Below are 16,219 nucleotides of genomic sequence, written 5' to 3' on the forward strand. Positions count from 1 at the left end.
CCGGCTCGGGTATGTTGATAATTGAATTTTTTGCTTCACCCTGGATGGTTTTATAATATATAGCTCTAGCTACCTCTTTCTTATGCTTTTCGTTTTGTAGTGTTGATATCAGGTATTTCACGCCGCTAAAAAATGAATTCACGGTTATATCTCCTTGGCCTGTGCAGATTGAAAGACGATTAACATTTTAGGTGTCCTGCTCAGAATGTCTTGGTCTTGCTTTTGTCTTTGTTGTAAATCGACATACGTGAGTCTGAGTTGTTCCAGCTGCTGTTCCCTTCTTGCAAGCTTGTTCCATTCTTCTTGCGTCAAATCTCCTTTGTCTTGATTGCCGAATTTTGAGTTTTTTTCTAATTTTTACTAAGTTTTTGCTACATTTTCACGATATTTTCGATCGTTCTTCTTTGTCTCATTGTGGTTCGTACACCGATTTGCCATGTGTCGTTACTGCACTTTTATCGAAAAAACATGTTTGTTATTTAAATAATTAGTGGTTCGTTCACCCCCTTGGGGCAACCTGTTATCCCTATAGGGCGCATCCCCAGGTGGTGGATGGTCTCTCTGGGGAACGGTCTCTCGGCGTAGGTCTCCCGCGAACCACACAGGTCGAAGACGTAAACTTCGTTAAAAAAACTCCCTCAACCCAAGGTGTAACGCGACCCGTGCCTATTGGGAGGGTTTGGCAGCCGGGGGATAAAATTAGGTTGTCTTTTAACGGAGCCCTCCTGACACCAGGCCGCCTCAGGTTGTAACGGTGGCCTTACCATGGTATGGGGCACTGCCATGGCGGACCGTTTATTTCCTCTAAATCCTTATTGGTCACCGCACATGGCGACATGTGCAGCCCTCTGGAAGGGCAAGTGACCGTAAGAAACAGAATGAACAAACAACAAAAAACAAAAACTTCGGATAACGCTACCAAGAACACGGAAAAACGGACGGACACAAACCGAAAACGAACGGCCAAGCACCCATTGACACAACAGATGGACAAATAGACAACACGGACCGACACTAACGAACTGAGGAAATTGGGAACTTCCTCAGAGGATGAACTCTTGGCCTCCAGCCAAGAGACGGTTGATGGCAAAGCTTTGGGCCACAGCACGCCATCAACCTTAAATCAAGCATCCACATCCGCTGATGCCAAGGGGCAAAAGCGTCAAAACGTTAAAAGAGGCCCGTCCAGGTATAAGCTTTACCAGAGGTTTGTGACTATTCTCGGTAGAATAAACAAAAATGAGGCTGAAGGGAAAACTCATTCGAAGGACGCGGTCGATAAGGCAAGGTGCCAAAAGGAGGTCGATGAGTACCTGGCGTTCCAGACCACCCAGAAGGCAGAAGCCGTGAAACGAAATCGTTCGCAAGACGAAAGCGACAAACCTACGAAGAAGCACAAAGTGTCGGTTCACACCGCTTCAAGACCAAAACCAACCAAACGCACATTTAATGAGGTGGCACGGGATCACCTGCAAATAGCGTTGGTTCATGAAATAACTAACCGCGGTAAACCTGCATCGGATAAGTGGTCCGAAATCGAGGCATGGCTATCCCGCATTGTCGTCGATGACATCATGGCAAACCCGGAGCGTCATGTACCAGGATTTGATTCAATGAAGGTGATCCGCGGATACAGGGTGATCAAGTGCGATGATCAACTCTCCCTTAACTTCCTGAAAACAGTTGTGGGCAAGATCCAGAGCGACTGGGAAGGTTTGAGGCTCAAACTAGTCCCGGCCCGCGAAATCCCTCGACGGCCGAAGGCTCGCATCTGGATACCGAACATGGAGTTCGAAGCTAAGCAACTAATTCCATACTTGCAGGCACACAACCACACTGTTCCGATAGATGACTGGACCATCATCAAAGCGGAGGCTTCGCAAAAGAACAGTGTGTCCTTCCATCTCCGAATATCGGAGGGAAGCATCGAGCCACTGGAAAAAGTGGACAATAAACTTCGGTTCGGCGTCAGGAAAACGCAACTGAAGATATTCCGATCTGCAAATCCGGAGGATGAACAGGACGAGGTTGACGGCGTCAACGAGTTGCTCACGGGCTTGCAACTTGACGACGCCGGATCTGCCTAAAACGATGGCGCTAACGAGCAGCACCCGGGAGTGCAGCTTGGCGAATTGTAAGGCGACCAGCAGCATGGGTCTCAAGGTTGTCCACATAAACCTACAGCACTCGCGGACTGCAACGGACAACCTAACCGTTCCCCTGGCGGAGGAGGATGTCGACATCGCATTATTCCAGGAACCATGGGTGCGGAGCACCGAGGTGAAGGGGTTTACTGGAAACCACCACAACCTTTTCTACAAACGGACTGAAGGTAACCCCAGATTTTGTATTGTATCTAAGAAACATTTGAACATATTTTTAATCCCATCATATTGTTCACAGGATGTGACGGCTGTGGAGGTAGAAGCCGCTGACGGTGTCGGCATCATACTGGCTTCCATCTACATGGCACATGATCGGCCAGCACCACCCGAGGAGGCTCGTCGGCTGGTGCGTGAAGCTAGAAATAAGAACCTGCTATTCGGATGCGATGCCAACGCAAGGCACACTCTATGGGGCAGCTCGGAGACGAACGAACCAGCTGAGTCTTTTTACGACTTTATTATCAATACTAACTTGGCGGTATGCAACAGAGGTAACACCCCCACTTTCTCCTTTCCTAGTACGGAGTACTTCAGGGGATGGGCGGAAGTAATTGATGTTACTTTACTGTCCGTAAACAGTTCGGTAAGGGTAGAAAAATGGAGGGTTTCCAATAAAAATTCTTTCTCGGATCACAGCTTGATCCTTTACGAGCTGGATCTGAGGGTGGATACACCCTTGCCGTATCGAAGCCCACTAAGAACTAATTGGAAAAATGTAGTGCACAAGAGGTTGGGAGCAACTCCGATCAGCCAAATCACTCTCACGGAAAACCTTGAGAGTAGGGTTGCAACATTGCAGAAGACATTCAGTAGGGCCTACGAGACGTCGTGTACAATTAAATATAGCAAAGAAACACATCCTTCCTGGTGGAGCAATGAGCTCTCGAAATTAAAGGAAGAAGCCGGAAAAAATTTTAATCTCAGCTACTCAACAGGTAATTGGCAACTGTGCAGAGATAGTCGGAGACAGTACAAGAAGGCAACTAGGGTCGCCAAGAAGGAGAGCTGGAGAGATTTTTGTTCTTCGACCGAATCTACCAGAGATTCTGGGAGGCTCAGCCGCATCTTGTCAATCAATGGATCAATCAATCAATGGATTCTTGGGTCAAGAAGCCAGATGGCACTTGGACTTCTACGGCAGAAGAGTCTCTAGAACTTCTCTTAAATACTCATTTTCCGGGATGTAGCGCTCACGATAGCGATGTTGGGAGAATTCGGCGGAGCCGCTATGACCCACAGGATCTTGCGGATGTAATAGTCACAAAAGAGAAGGTTGCACGGACAATCAAATTGTTTTCACCTTTAAAGTCTCCAGGCCCTGACGGGATTTTTCCCAAGATGTTACAGGAAACTCTTGATAATATTCTGACATGGCTTATGGAAATTTTCAAAGCGTGTCTAAACCTAGGTTATATTCCAAATAGCTGGAAGCCTGTTAGAGTCATCTTCATACCAAAGGTGGGCAGAAGGGGACATGAAACAGCGAAGGACTTTAGGCCAATTAGTCTGTCGTCCTCCGTTCTAAAAACATTTGAACGGCTTTTAGACATACACATTAGAGGCTCGCTGGAGAGCTCCAGTATATCAATTGCACAACATGCTTACCTCAAAGTCAAATTGACGGAGACAGCGCTTCACGAGGTAATCCGAACAATAGGGGGTCTCTAGCAAGCAAACAGTACACTATGGCGTTAATGTGCCGAATTATCTCATCCTGTAGCTCTTGAATTGTTGTTGGCTTATCGACGTACACCTTTTCTTTGAAATAACCCAGAAAGAACTCCAACGGTGTCGTTGACGGTTAGGTGTGGTTCACATTCAACATCGGCCCTTGAAATTTAACCACCCTTTACATATATTTTTGTGCACTTTTTTTCAATTAGAGAACTACATACGTAAACTAATATACTAAATAATTATTTACCTACTTTCAGAGAACATAAAATAATTGTTTCGAAATTTTCTACTAGCATTGAAATGTCCGGGATGAAACTTTTTTATAAGCACTTGTTGCTGTCTTCTGCATTTTACTGTACGCTCATGCGGGCACTTCACGAACCGGCAGCTGCAGTTGTCGAGCATTTAGAAGATATATTCACATAGGTACATATATGGGTGCAAACATATATATGAGCCGCGACCATTCGACATGACAAAAATTCAAAATTCACCAAATATTGGCAAATATTTTTGTAGGAAATATTCCAGTATTCATAGTTTAAAATTAGTTTAAACCCAAAAAATTACCAACAATTTTCATATCAATTTCAATTCAATTCATTCAATTTGTATAAAATTTTAAATTTACTAAAACGTACGCACCAAATGTGAGGTCATTTTACAATGTATTTTGCTCAAATTTTTTTTTTTAATTAAAGCAACGAACATTAAACTTACTTTGATTTTAAATGTTGGCGCATATAATTCAAACATATGTGTCTTTGATTGTACATTTAAGTTTGTTTGAAAATATAAATTGAATAACGTACGCACCAAAATGTGAGGTCATTTTACAATGTATTTTGCTTAAATTTTTTTTTTAAATTAAAGCAACGAACATTAAACTTACTTTGATTTTAAATTTTGGCGCATATAATTCAAACATATGTGCCTTTGATTGTACATTTAAGTTTGTTTGAAAATATAAGTTGAATAACGTTTCGTTTATCAAAGGGACATAGAACTGCACAATCAAATTCCTTGCAAAATGCCGTCGGCCATTCGCTAATTTGATTTCCTACAGAAGCCAAAAACTGTGCAGAGCCAATATACTAAAGAGAGAATTAACTTAACCACGGCGGCGGTTAGACTTAATTTTTAACAATTCACTCTATTCGTAGCCCGTGAGACTTCTCTATACATTGACGTTCTCTGTACACTGGCTCTGTACAGTTTTTGGCTTCCGTATGAAATCAAATTGCCGCGGCATTCGGCAAGGCATTTGAATAAGCATTTATTGGTTCCTTTGGCAAACAATATTTGATATGCATTTTTTATGTATGCATTTTCTACATAGTATAAAACTTTGAAATTTAAAATAAATAAAATACAAATTCTAAGAAACCTATTTGCATATATGGGACGACTAAGTTCAAATTACCAATAATGTAAACATTTAACCATAATTTAAGACCACACACAAATTACCAATAGTGTAAACATTTAACCATAATTTAAGACCACACACAAATTACCAATAAATAATAGAAGCACTTATGTATTAATAGCGAAAGTGTCAAATATGTCATTGACACTTTGCTAATGAAGGAAGCGGCCGTCACCTAACACTTATGGTCCGCTTTCCATAGAATTAAGATAAACATAGAATCCTAAGCCTCACACATATTAATAATTAAGCTAGGGTTATGAATGTAGTAGTAAGTAAATATGTTATAAATAAGAAGGAATGAATAAAGAGAAGGGGACTTATTATTGAAACACCAAGCAAGGCGGTTTACTTTTTAAAAACCTTCCGCGCTTCGTGCGAAAGTTAAGTGGCGATCCTGCCAGGAGACTTTAAAAATCTCCTATGGTAACATCTAAAAAGAGACAAAAATCTCTAGTTACCAAAACAAAATTAACAAACAAGTATCCTCTTAATAGGAGAAAAGTGAAAACAAAATCTGAGAAATTATAAGCTTCGGGAACATTTAAAAAAGAGACAAAAATCTCTAGTTGCTAAAACAAAAATAACAAACAAGTATCCTGTGAATAGGATAACAGTTAAATAAACTGAAGAAAACTTGTGGAACGATAACAAAATTATAATCAACAACGGCAAGAAGGCATCATATATAGGACAACTTCTGGTGATACAAAGAGCAGAAAGAAAGAACAATAATTAATCGTTGGAATAACATCAAAAATTATAATCAACAACAGCAAGAGGGCATCATATATAGGACAACTTCTGCTGACACAAGAGCAAGGATCCTGAATTCGGTAGCGGTAACTACATTAAGGTTTGAAACTTTATATATTATTATTAATGGGAAATAGTCCTTCTAGCTTAGGTTATAAGAGATTGAATTATTGTGAAAAGTGTAGGGATAACCACAGTGCAACAAAGTGCCCAAGAAAAATATATGTAAACAAAAAATAAGCTGGATAACTTAATAAATAGATTCTCTAAGATGTCAGTAGCAAATAACAACAACAATTCAGTTAATATGGATGTAGTGTCCAGGCTGATAGCGGCTAGCACCGCTTCATTGCATAGCGAATTGGAGCAAGTTAGGCGCCAGCTCCAGAATTTGGGTTCTTCCAACAATGTGATTGAATATTCAGTCGAAAGTATTGACTCAACCATACAGTGTGAGGAAAATTTAGACGTAATTAAGTCCCTTCCTGAATTTAAAGGAAAAATTACTAATTATGTTAGTTGGCGTGAAGCCGCTAATAACTCCATGTCATTATATATTAGAGGGAGTAAAAAATACTTTGCCGCATTGACAATCTTGCGAAATAAAATAACGCAGGATGCTAACGATATCTTGACAAACCATGGCACTGTCCTGAATTTCGACGCCATTTTGAGTCGATTGGACTTTGCATATGCAGATAAGAGACCTTGCCATATAATAGAGCAAAAGATGAGTGTCTTGAGACAAGGTTCTAGGACTTTAGTAGAGTTCTATAATGAAGTTAATAAGAAGTTGACGTTGTTAATCAACAAAATAATAATGACCCATGGCACTGGTTCTGCCATAACCAAAGAACTAAATAAGAAAAATAGGGAAGCAGCTCTAGGACTTTCATAACTGGGCTTAACCACCCATTGGATCAAATTTTGTTCACATTGGCACCAAAAGATCTTCCAAATGCTCTTGCAAAAGCGCAAGAGCTTTATTCAAATCAGATGCGAGCACAATTTGCTCTTCAATTTTCAAAAAATTACCAAGCAATTGGTTCACGAAGTCCTCCACAGGGAAATCGAAGGACTCAAAACTTTCAAAATAATTTAAGGTATCCAACAAGGATAACCCCAATAAATGAGTCAAGGTAAAATCATCCAGAACCAATGGACGTGGATGAGTCGATGCAATTATTAAATAGACCTAGGATTGGGCTATCAAACCAACCGCGAGTAGGAAATAGGGGTAATTTCCAACCTAATTACCAACAAAATAGCATACCCAAAAGGGCCAACGCAAATACTCAAGTCAGCACTCAGCCTCAGCAAAAGATGCAAAGGATAAATAACATAAATGAAAACCATTTTTTAGAATAAATCCTGATTTGCCCTATATCATTAAATCAGATAAAAAAACTGGGCAAATCTTTAGAATATTGATAGATACGGGGGCAACAAGTTCTTATATACGGGCGGAATATACAACAACAAAAATGTTTTAGCTATTAAGAAGAGGGTAAGGACCATTAATGGTTCGACCATCATAGAGTATTTTCATAATATCAACTTGTTTGGGATTCAGGAGCGATTTTACGAGATTGATAATTTAGAGAGCGATCTCTTAATTGGAGTCAGTTTCTTAGATAGAATCGGGGCCAGGATTGATATCCCGGGTCGAATGTTGGTTTATGGAAATGATCAAAAAGAAAGAATACATTTTCTAAATGATTTAAATAATTTAAACCCCTTGGGACAAAATAGTCTTAAGGCACCTGCCGATGATAATACCGGCCTATTAAAAGGAAAAAATGAAATTAAAAATATTAAAAAAGATTTAAACTATTCAAACCCCTTGAGACAGGAAAGTCTTAAGGCGCCCGCCGATGGGAATACCGGCAACAAAGATAATAAATGCTTATGGAAAGCTGTTTCGGGAAACAAGACACCGGAAAATAATAAAATAAAAACAAAAAAAAGAAGGGAAAAAGGTAAAAGAAAATCAGAAAAATTAACTCCTGAAGAATTATCCAAGTACCAGGTAACTACTGGAAAATTAGTGCAGAATGAAAATAGTATAAATAACATATTAACTGAAGGCTCTTGTCAGTTTTTAAGGGTCGGAAAAAAATTTAATGACGAGAAAGAAATAATAAAAGATTTGCAAAATGAAGCAAGTAATGAAATTTTGACAATACATGGGGATGTCAACTTAAATTTGCCTTTTCGTACAGATATAAAAGCAGAAATACGAACAACTGAGGAAAAACCAATTTGGTCTAAGCAATATCCTTACCCAATGTCGGTAAATAATTTTGTTAATGATGAAATTCAAAATTTGTTGCAAAAGGGAATAATTAGGGAAAGTAAAAGCCCATACAACTCTCCAGTATGGGTGGTTCCAAAGAAAGGGACAAATGACGATGGAAGTCCGAAGTTACGATTAGTAATCGATTTCAAAAAAATTAATGAGAAAACAATATCGGATAGGTACCCGATGCCAAACCCCGAAATTATCCTTACGAATTTGGGAAAGTCAAAATACTTTTCCACAATTGATTTAGAGTCTGGATTTTACCAGATATTAATGAAGGAAAGCGATATAGAGAAGACGGCATTCTCAGTGAATAATGGAAAGTGTGAGTTTTTACGAATGCCGTTTGGATTGAAGAATGCGCCAAGCATTTTTCAGCGAGCTATGGATAACGTGTTAAGGAAATATATAGGGAAGTTTTGTCACGTTTATGTTGACGACGTAATAATTTTTTCAAAAAGTTTGGAGGAACATAAAAGGCATTTGAGTTTAGTAATTGAAATATTAAGGGGGGCAAATATGAAAATATCGTCTGAAAAATCAAAATTTTATCAAGAGGAAGTAGAATTTTTAGGATATGTGGTAGCCAATAATATTATTAAAACAGACCCAAAAAAAGTCGAAGCCATACAGAATTACCCGATACCAGGAACATTACGTCAATTGCGAGGATTTTTGGGATTGACGGGATATTATAGGAAATTCATAGAAAATTATGCGGTTGTATCAAAACCATTGACTGTGTATTTGCAAGGGGAAAATGGAAGGATTTCCCAATATTTATCAAAAAAGAAGATGATTAATCTGGATCAAGAGGGAATAGCTGCTTGTGAAAGATTAAAGAATTTATATGATTATAATAAAAAGTTTGTTTTGACTACAGATGCGTCAAATGTAGCTTTGGGTGCTGTGTTATCACAGGAAGGAAAACCCATTGTATTTATTTCAAAAACATTGAATTCCACGGAAATGAATTATGCAACCAATGAAAAGGAGTTATATGCCATAGTCTGGGCATTGAAAACTTTGAGGAATTATCTTTACGGTGTGAGTGATCTAGAAATTCACACTGACCATCAACCTTTGTCATTTGCTGTTTCTGAAAGAAACCCGAATATTAAAATAAAAAGATGGAGATCCTTTATTGAGGAATTTTCACCGAAAATAATTTATAAACCAGGGGCAACAAATGTTGTTGCTGACGCATTGTCAAGACAGATACTGAATAATTTAACAAGTTCTGAGGAATCGGATCAATCAATTGATTCGGTAACAAATACTCAACATTCTGCGGAAAGCAGTGATGAATATCAGATTCATGAAACAAAAAAGCCACTGAACCACTTTAAACAGCAGATTCTAATAAATGGTGGAGCAAGAATAACCGTCTTAGAGACCATTTCTAATTTTAATAACAAACGAATTTTAATTGAGTATGACATACCGCAAAATATAGTTAGTGTTTTGAAGGAATATATGAATCCAAAGGTGGTTACGGGAATATACTGCACGCCTGAGGTGATTTATGAAATAAAAAATGTGTTAAGAGAAGCATTTCCAACAGTGAAATTTTTATATACTAAATTGTTCGCTAATGATGTCACTAATTGGGAGGATCAGGGAGCAATTATTGAACAAACACATAATAGGGCACACCGAAATTATAGGGAAAACTTAGCTCAGATCAGACAAGAATATTATTGGCCATTAATGGTTAGACAGTTTAAGCAATATGCAAAAAATTGCAACATATGCAATAATAATAAATATGAAAGGCATCCGAAATTAATTCCTATAGGTGAAGCACCTATACCAGAAAAAGAAGGAGAACAACTCCATATAGACATCTTTTTCGCTCAAAAATTAAAATTTATTACGTGTTTGGATTCTTATTCGAAGTATCTAGTTATTAAATATATTGAGGATAAGACAAATTTAGAAGATAAAATTTTAGAACTTTTACAAACGTTTCCAGATGTTAAAAGTATAGTTATAGATAACGAACCAGGTTTTAGTACGATACAGTTTAAGTCTTTAATGGAAAGGTTCAACATACAGATTTACTACTGTGCACCACGTCACAGTACTAGCAACGGACAAATAGAGAGGGTTCACTCCACACTGATAGAAATATCTCGATGTTTGAAGCAGGAACATAGTTTAATAAGTGATTATGAGTCAATTATGAGGGCAGTTCAGCAGTATAATAAGACAATTCATTCGGTTACAGGTAAAAAGCCTTGTAATATTTTGTTTAATAGGGAAGCACATGGAAATATGAGGGATATGTTAAAAAATGCTCAGGAAAAAATGTTGGAGCATCACAACAAAAAACGGGTTAAAAAGAATTATCATAGAGGTGAGGTTATATATGAAAAGTTATATGGGGAAAGGAATAAACTAAAACCCAAATATAAAAGACAAATAGTAGTAGAAGATTTAGGGAATAGGGTTAAAATACAAAGCAGAAACAGAATAATTCATAAGGACAATATTAAAGTTTAATTTCATTAATAACGTTATATGTCACCATAATCACATCAGACATAATTGATTATACAAGAGAAAACTATTTATATTAAGTATCCAAAAGTAAAAAACGTATGTAAATTATTTAAGGCAATAGCTGTGGCACAGAAAGATGGAAAATTGTGGATTGAAAATGAAATAATAAAATGTGAAAATAAATTTTATTCAGTAAAATTTTGTAAAAAAGAATTAAATGATGCATTTTGTATGATAAATGAAAATAATACATGTTTGTCAGATATGTTGAATAATAGACACGCTAATTGTACAAAAATAAATGAAAAAAATGAGCTAATAGAAATTGTAAAAGATGGTGCTATAATTGCATCAGGCAATCATACAGTAAATAATCATACAATAGATGGAGTTTATTTGATAACATTTCAGGATAATGTAACAATTGATAGTAAAAAGTACGAAAATCCAACAGGAAAAATCTTAAACCATTTAAAAGACGGAAAATTTAAACCATTTTTTGTAAAAGAATACATTGAAACAAAAATATTGATCTGAAATTGGACAATGTCAATATACTTACTCCAATGAAACAGGAAATAAAAAGAAACCCCATTTGGTGGTCATTTACGGCTTTGGTATTAATAACAATAACAACATATTTTGTTTATAAATTGATTATTTATATTAATTTTCAAATTCAATTGAAAAAATCAAAAGAAAAAGGAAAAATATTATTGAAGTTGTCAAATCAAATCAACCACTTAACAGCTTTATATTCGAAGACGGGACGCTTCGATTTAGAAGGGGAGGAGTTAACACCACCCATACCACACACTACTTACCAATAATGTAAACATTTAATCATAATTTAAGACCACACACAAATTACCAATAATGTAAACATTTAACCATAATTTAAGACCACACACAAATTACCAATAATGTAAACATTTAACCATAATTTAAGACCACACACAAATTACCAATAAATAATAGAAGCACTTATGTATTAATAGCGAAAGTGTCAAATATGTCATTGACACTTTGCTAATGAAGGAAGCGGCCGTCACCTAACACTTATGGTCCGCTTTCCATAGAATTAAGATAAACATAGAATCCTAAGCCTCACACATATTAATAATTAAGCTAGGGTTATGAATGTAGTAGTAAGTAAATATGTTATAAATAAGAAGGAATGAATAAAGAGAAGGGGACTTATTATTGAAACACCAAGCAAGGCGGTTTACTTTTTAAAAACCTTCCGCGCTTCGTGCGAAAGTTAAGTTACACATATTTATATGTGCGTACGCACACTTGATGCCCTAGCTTATGTAGGTACATATTTCTATTCTGAACTCCCAGAACTCCCAAAACTATATTATCTATTAGTATGCACATACGCATGTACATATAGCTACTCCCACCGGGCAGTTACTTTATTTCTCTCCAAGCATATGTCATCCAAAGCAAAAAATTTAAGCCTTGCGACTACAAGAACAAAATACATTCATAAGCGCTAAAACTCTAAACTTTCGACTACAAAAACAAAAACCATAGGAGTAGCCGTAGGCGACATGATTCTTGTAGTCGCGGCGGCTCTTAACAGTTTCAAATATTGTACAGCACAACATACATATAGCAAACTAATTCATTGATAAGTTCGAGCTCAAATTTCTATGAACAAAGTACTTTCATTCAATATGCCAATTTTTTTCATCAATGACAAAATTTTACATCTAAGTTTGAAGAAATCAAATCAAAATAGTCAATACTGAAATATTTTTTACCAATATTTGGTGAATCGTGAATTGTCAAATGGTTGCGGCACCATTTATGTAAGTGTATGTTTGCACCCATATACCTGTGTGTATGTACATGTGTTTTTTTCTACATATGTTCGTCAAGTGCTCACATGAGCGTACAGTCAGCGTACACAGATGCAGAAACAGAAAAGCTTAAAAAAAAGAAGAATAGCTTAAAAAGAATCTAGTCCCGAATATTTCGATACTAGAGAAACTTTCGAAACAATTATTTTTTGTTCTCTGATAGCACCTTGTCATGTCGGTCTCCTTGCCACGGGGATGATGCTTAAGTCGTGATTTAACCCCATGTTAAGGAGATATTAACTTACCACGAACTAAGGCGCAGCTCCATATCGGAATTGGGTTTCCACCCATCCGCGGAACGGCAGAATTGGTGGCCACCCAAGTACTATGTGGAGAGTACCGTAACGACAACCTGGCAGTAGGTATAAAATGCTTCCTTTTTCTACAACGTGGAGGCTAACGATGGATCATTCTGCACGAGGTAGGCCACTTTCGGGAAATCCTCCCGTCGAGCAACCAACGGCTAGGGCATCGGGTGTGCAGGCCCGAACCCCACACCCCCCCGTTACCGGAACTGACACTCAAGGAGGAACCGCTCTACTAGTGGTGAAAAATGGCACATTGGCTATGCCAATGGAGCGCCGAGTGAGTGTGAACTGAACAAGTTGTGGAGGATGTTCGAACGCAGGTGTTGGTCTATCCGCAAAGCAGACCAAACGAAGAAAACAGAAGGCGAAGAAAGCCGAACCATTAGCTAGGGTAAGTACTCAACCTCCGTCAACTTCGACACCTGTAATTGAAACGGGAAGGCGTGGCAGAACCTCTGTAACGTTGCACTCTTCCGGAAACGAAACGGGGTCTGTGCCAACGACCGGGATGAGGAGAAAGGCAAATAAGAGAAAAGTCGAGAGACGGAATTCGGAAATGCCTGCATCCTCGACCCAATCCAAGGCAGACAAACCTTTGCTTGACAAGGTAAAGGCTAAGGGACCTCAAATGTCGAATGACACTCTTCCGTCAACGTCTGGCGATCCTTCGTGAGAATGGCAGCAAAGGAAATGACGGTGGAGGTACATACCGACAAACAAGACGGTCTACTGTCCAAAGGGCAACAAGACTATATTGACAGCTATCTTTGGAAAGCTATCGGTGAGTCGAGGTGTGGTGGACGGTATCGTAAAGGTGCACTGTTACAATGCTTTTTCCCGAGAATGGCTGGAAAAAGAGATAGCGAAAATTCGAAAACTGCGAAAGCAGCAAGTTCGTTCTTGTTGAGAGTAGCAAAGAAAGGTTGGCACGAGCCAGTGTCTGGATTCCGGGTCCTTCCTGTAGTTCAGCGGAACTCCTCACACGCATTCGTGTTTACAAACAAGATCTTCACACGACTCTCTGCAGAGTATACTCGTGCACCAGGCAGGAATCCGCTACCACTTCGGAGGCGGGTTCCCACCTGGTATTGGGTATCGATCTTGGGGCTCTCTGAAGGTGCTAAAGTCGAAGTATGGGTACCGTCCTCACCTACATCTGGGAGGAATCCATTTCCGTGTCCAGGCTTAGATGGAGGACAAAGCGTAAGTATACTGAGTCTCATGACTGAAGTAATATTTACACAGATAAATCTGCAGCATAGCAAAGCGTCTACGGCTATTCTGTGCCAAACAAACCCACACATAATGCTAATACAAAAACCATGGGTATGTCACAAGCGTATCTGTGGTCTAGGTGCTATGTCGTGGGGACAAATACTTCATTGTGAAGGGAATGTGAGACCGCGAGCATGTATTATCATGCCGAGGTTGATCGAGCACACGATGTTAAAAGAGCTATGCTCAGGAGATATCGTTGTTGCAAAAATAAAGTACTGGAAGAGTGGGAACAGTGTCGAAGTTATCACAGTTTTGACCTACCTACCCTACGACTCCTTACAGCCACCTCTTTCGAGGGAACTAAGAGGAGTGGTCAAGTATGCAGAATCCAATAATCTTGGGCTAATAGGGGGCTGTGACGCAAATTCACAATGTATGGGGAAGCAGCAAATGCAACCCCAGAGGTCTCAAGTTACTGGATTTTATCCTGTCATCCGATTTGCTCATTCAAAACACTGGTAACAAACCAACTTTTGTGACAAAGAGGAGACAAAAGGTGATTGATTTAACATTTACCAATAGGTCAGGTGGACATCAAATCAATCGATGACGAGTTGTGGAAGAGGACTCTCTTTCTGATCATCGTCTTATTGAATTCCGACTGGGAATAATACCTTCCGGTAGGAATCCTCGAAATGTGGACTGGGACAGGTATGGTGAGCTTGTAACAGAGCGATTACCAAACCTGAAAAAAATCAAATCAATAGAAATGATTGAAGATGCTACTTTGAAATTAGACGGTACTTTAATCAATTGCTTTGAGGAACTGTGCCCATTTCGGCAAAGTAGACAGGGGAAAGCGGTTCTTTGGTGGAACCCTGAACTGTCGAAGCTTAGTGTGCGGTCCAGAAAACTTCTTAATAAGGCCCTAAAGACCCAAACTGAAGAGGACTGGGCTAATCATCGACTTATACAGAGAGAATATAAGAAAAAAGTATGGAAAGCCAAACTTGAATCCTATAGAAATTTCTGCAGTAACGTCGAAGAAATGAGGGAAACAGCGAGACTTTGCAATGTCCTTCATCTAGACCGCTCAGTAAGGCTAGATTCCATTCGAAAACCTGATGGTTCATACACCATTTCAAAATCGGAAACGTTTAATGCTCTACTCGAAACCCATTTTCCGGACAGTACGAGTAGAACTCTCTCCGAAGAAGAGAGTGGCATGAACAATAACGGTAGCAACGGTGGAATCTCTAGGTACAGCTGGTATATTGCGAGTCGAATAGTGACAAAAGAAGCGATAAGCTTTTCTTTATCTTCATTTGAAAACTTTAAGTCCCCTGGGCCTGATAGAATATATCCAGCAATTATTAACACGTTCGCAGACCTGAATACTATAGCATTCATTTTTATAGTGATGCAAAATTACGTGAATGCTACAGCGTACAGTAGAGTGATTAATATACATTTCAAAGTAACGACCAATTTATTCATTAAGTAATTTCATATAACAGTTGTAATACGGCGTTCCGACTACTCTTATAATGTATGTATTATCAGATTTTGGATATTACAACTAGTTTAAAAAAAATTGCTTGTCTATTTGTGCAGCTCCCTGAAATTTTTAGTGTCCGCGAACGTGTTAAGAAAGGAGGAGACAGGCTGATTGGGGCCCTGAAAAGGATCTTCACAGCCTGTCTTGCACTTGGTCATATACCATTTCAATAGCGACGCGTAAGAGTAGTATTTATTCCGAAACCCAGAAAACACGACTATTCCGTTTAGACCAATCAGTTTGACATCGTTCCTGTTCAAAAGTCTAGAACAAGTGTTGGAGAAACGTATTCTAGTGGGGGTATTGCCGAGAAGTCCACTTAGTAGGAATCAACATGCTTACCAGAGTGGGAAATCATGTGAATTAGCCTTATACGATCTTTTAGCAAGATTGTAGCCGGACTGGAAACTGACGAGTTCACAATGAACGTGTT

General features: G+C 38.6%; 1 protein-coding gene across 1 annotated transcript; it reads left to right on the forward strand.

Moving 5' to 3' along the window:
• The first annotated feature begins 765 nt into the window (after positions 1 to 765).
• Positions 766 to 2,087, forward strand: LOC128869816 (uncharacterized). The gene is made up of 2 exons (XM_054112417.1): positions 766 to 856; positions 1,048 to 2,087. The coding sequence occupies exons 1-2, from the start codon at positions 766 to 768 to the stop codon at positions 2,085 to 2,087; spliced, it is 1,131 nt and encodes a 376-aa protein (XP_053968392.1).
• The last annotated feature ends 14,132 nt before the right edge of the window (positions 2,088 to 16,219 follow it).

This window comes from Anastrepha ludens, chromosome X, assembly GCF_028408465.1.
Source record: "Anastrepha ludens isolate Willacy chromosome X, idAnaLude1.1, whole genome shotgun sequence".
NCBI lineage: Eukaryota > Metazoa > Arthropoda > Insecta > Diptera > Tephritidae > Anastrepha > Anastrepha ludens.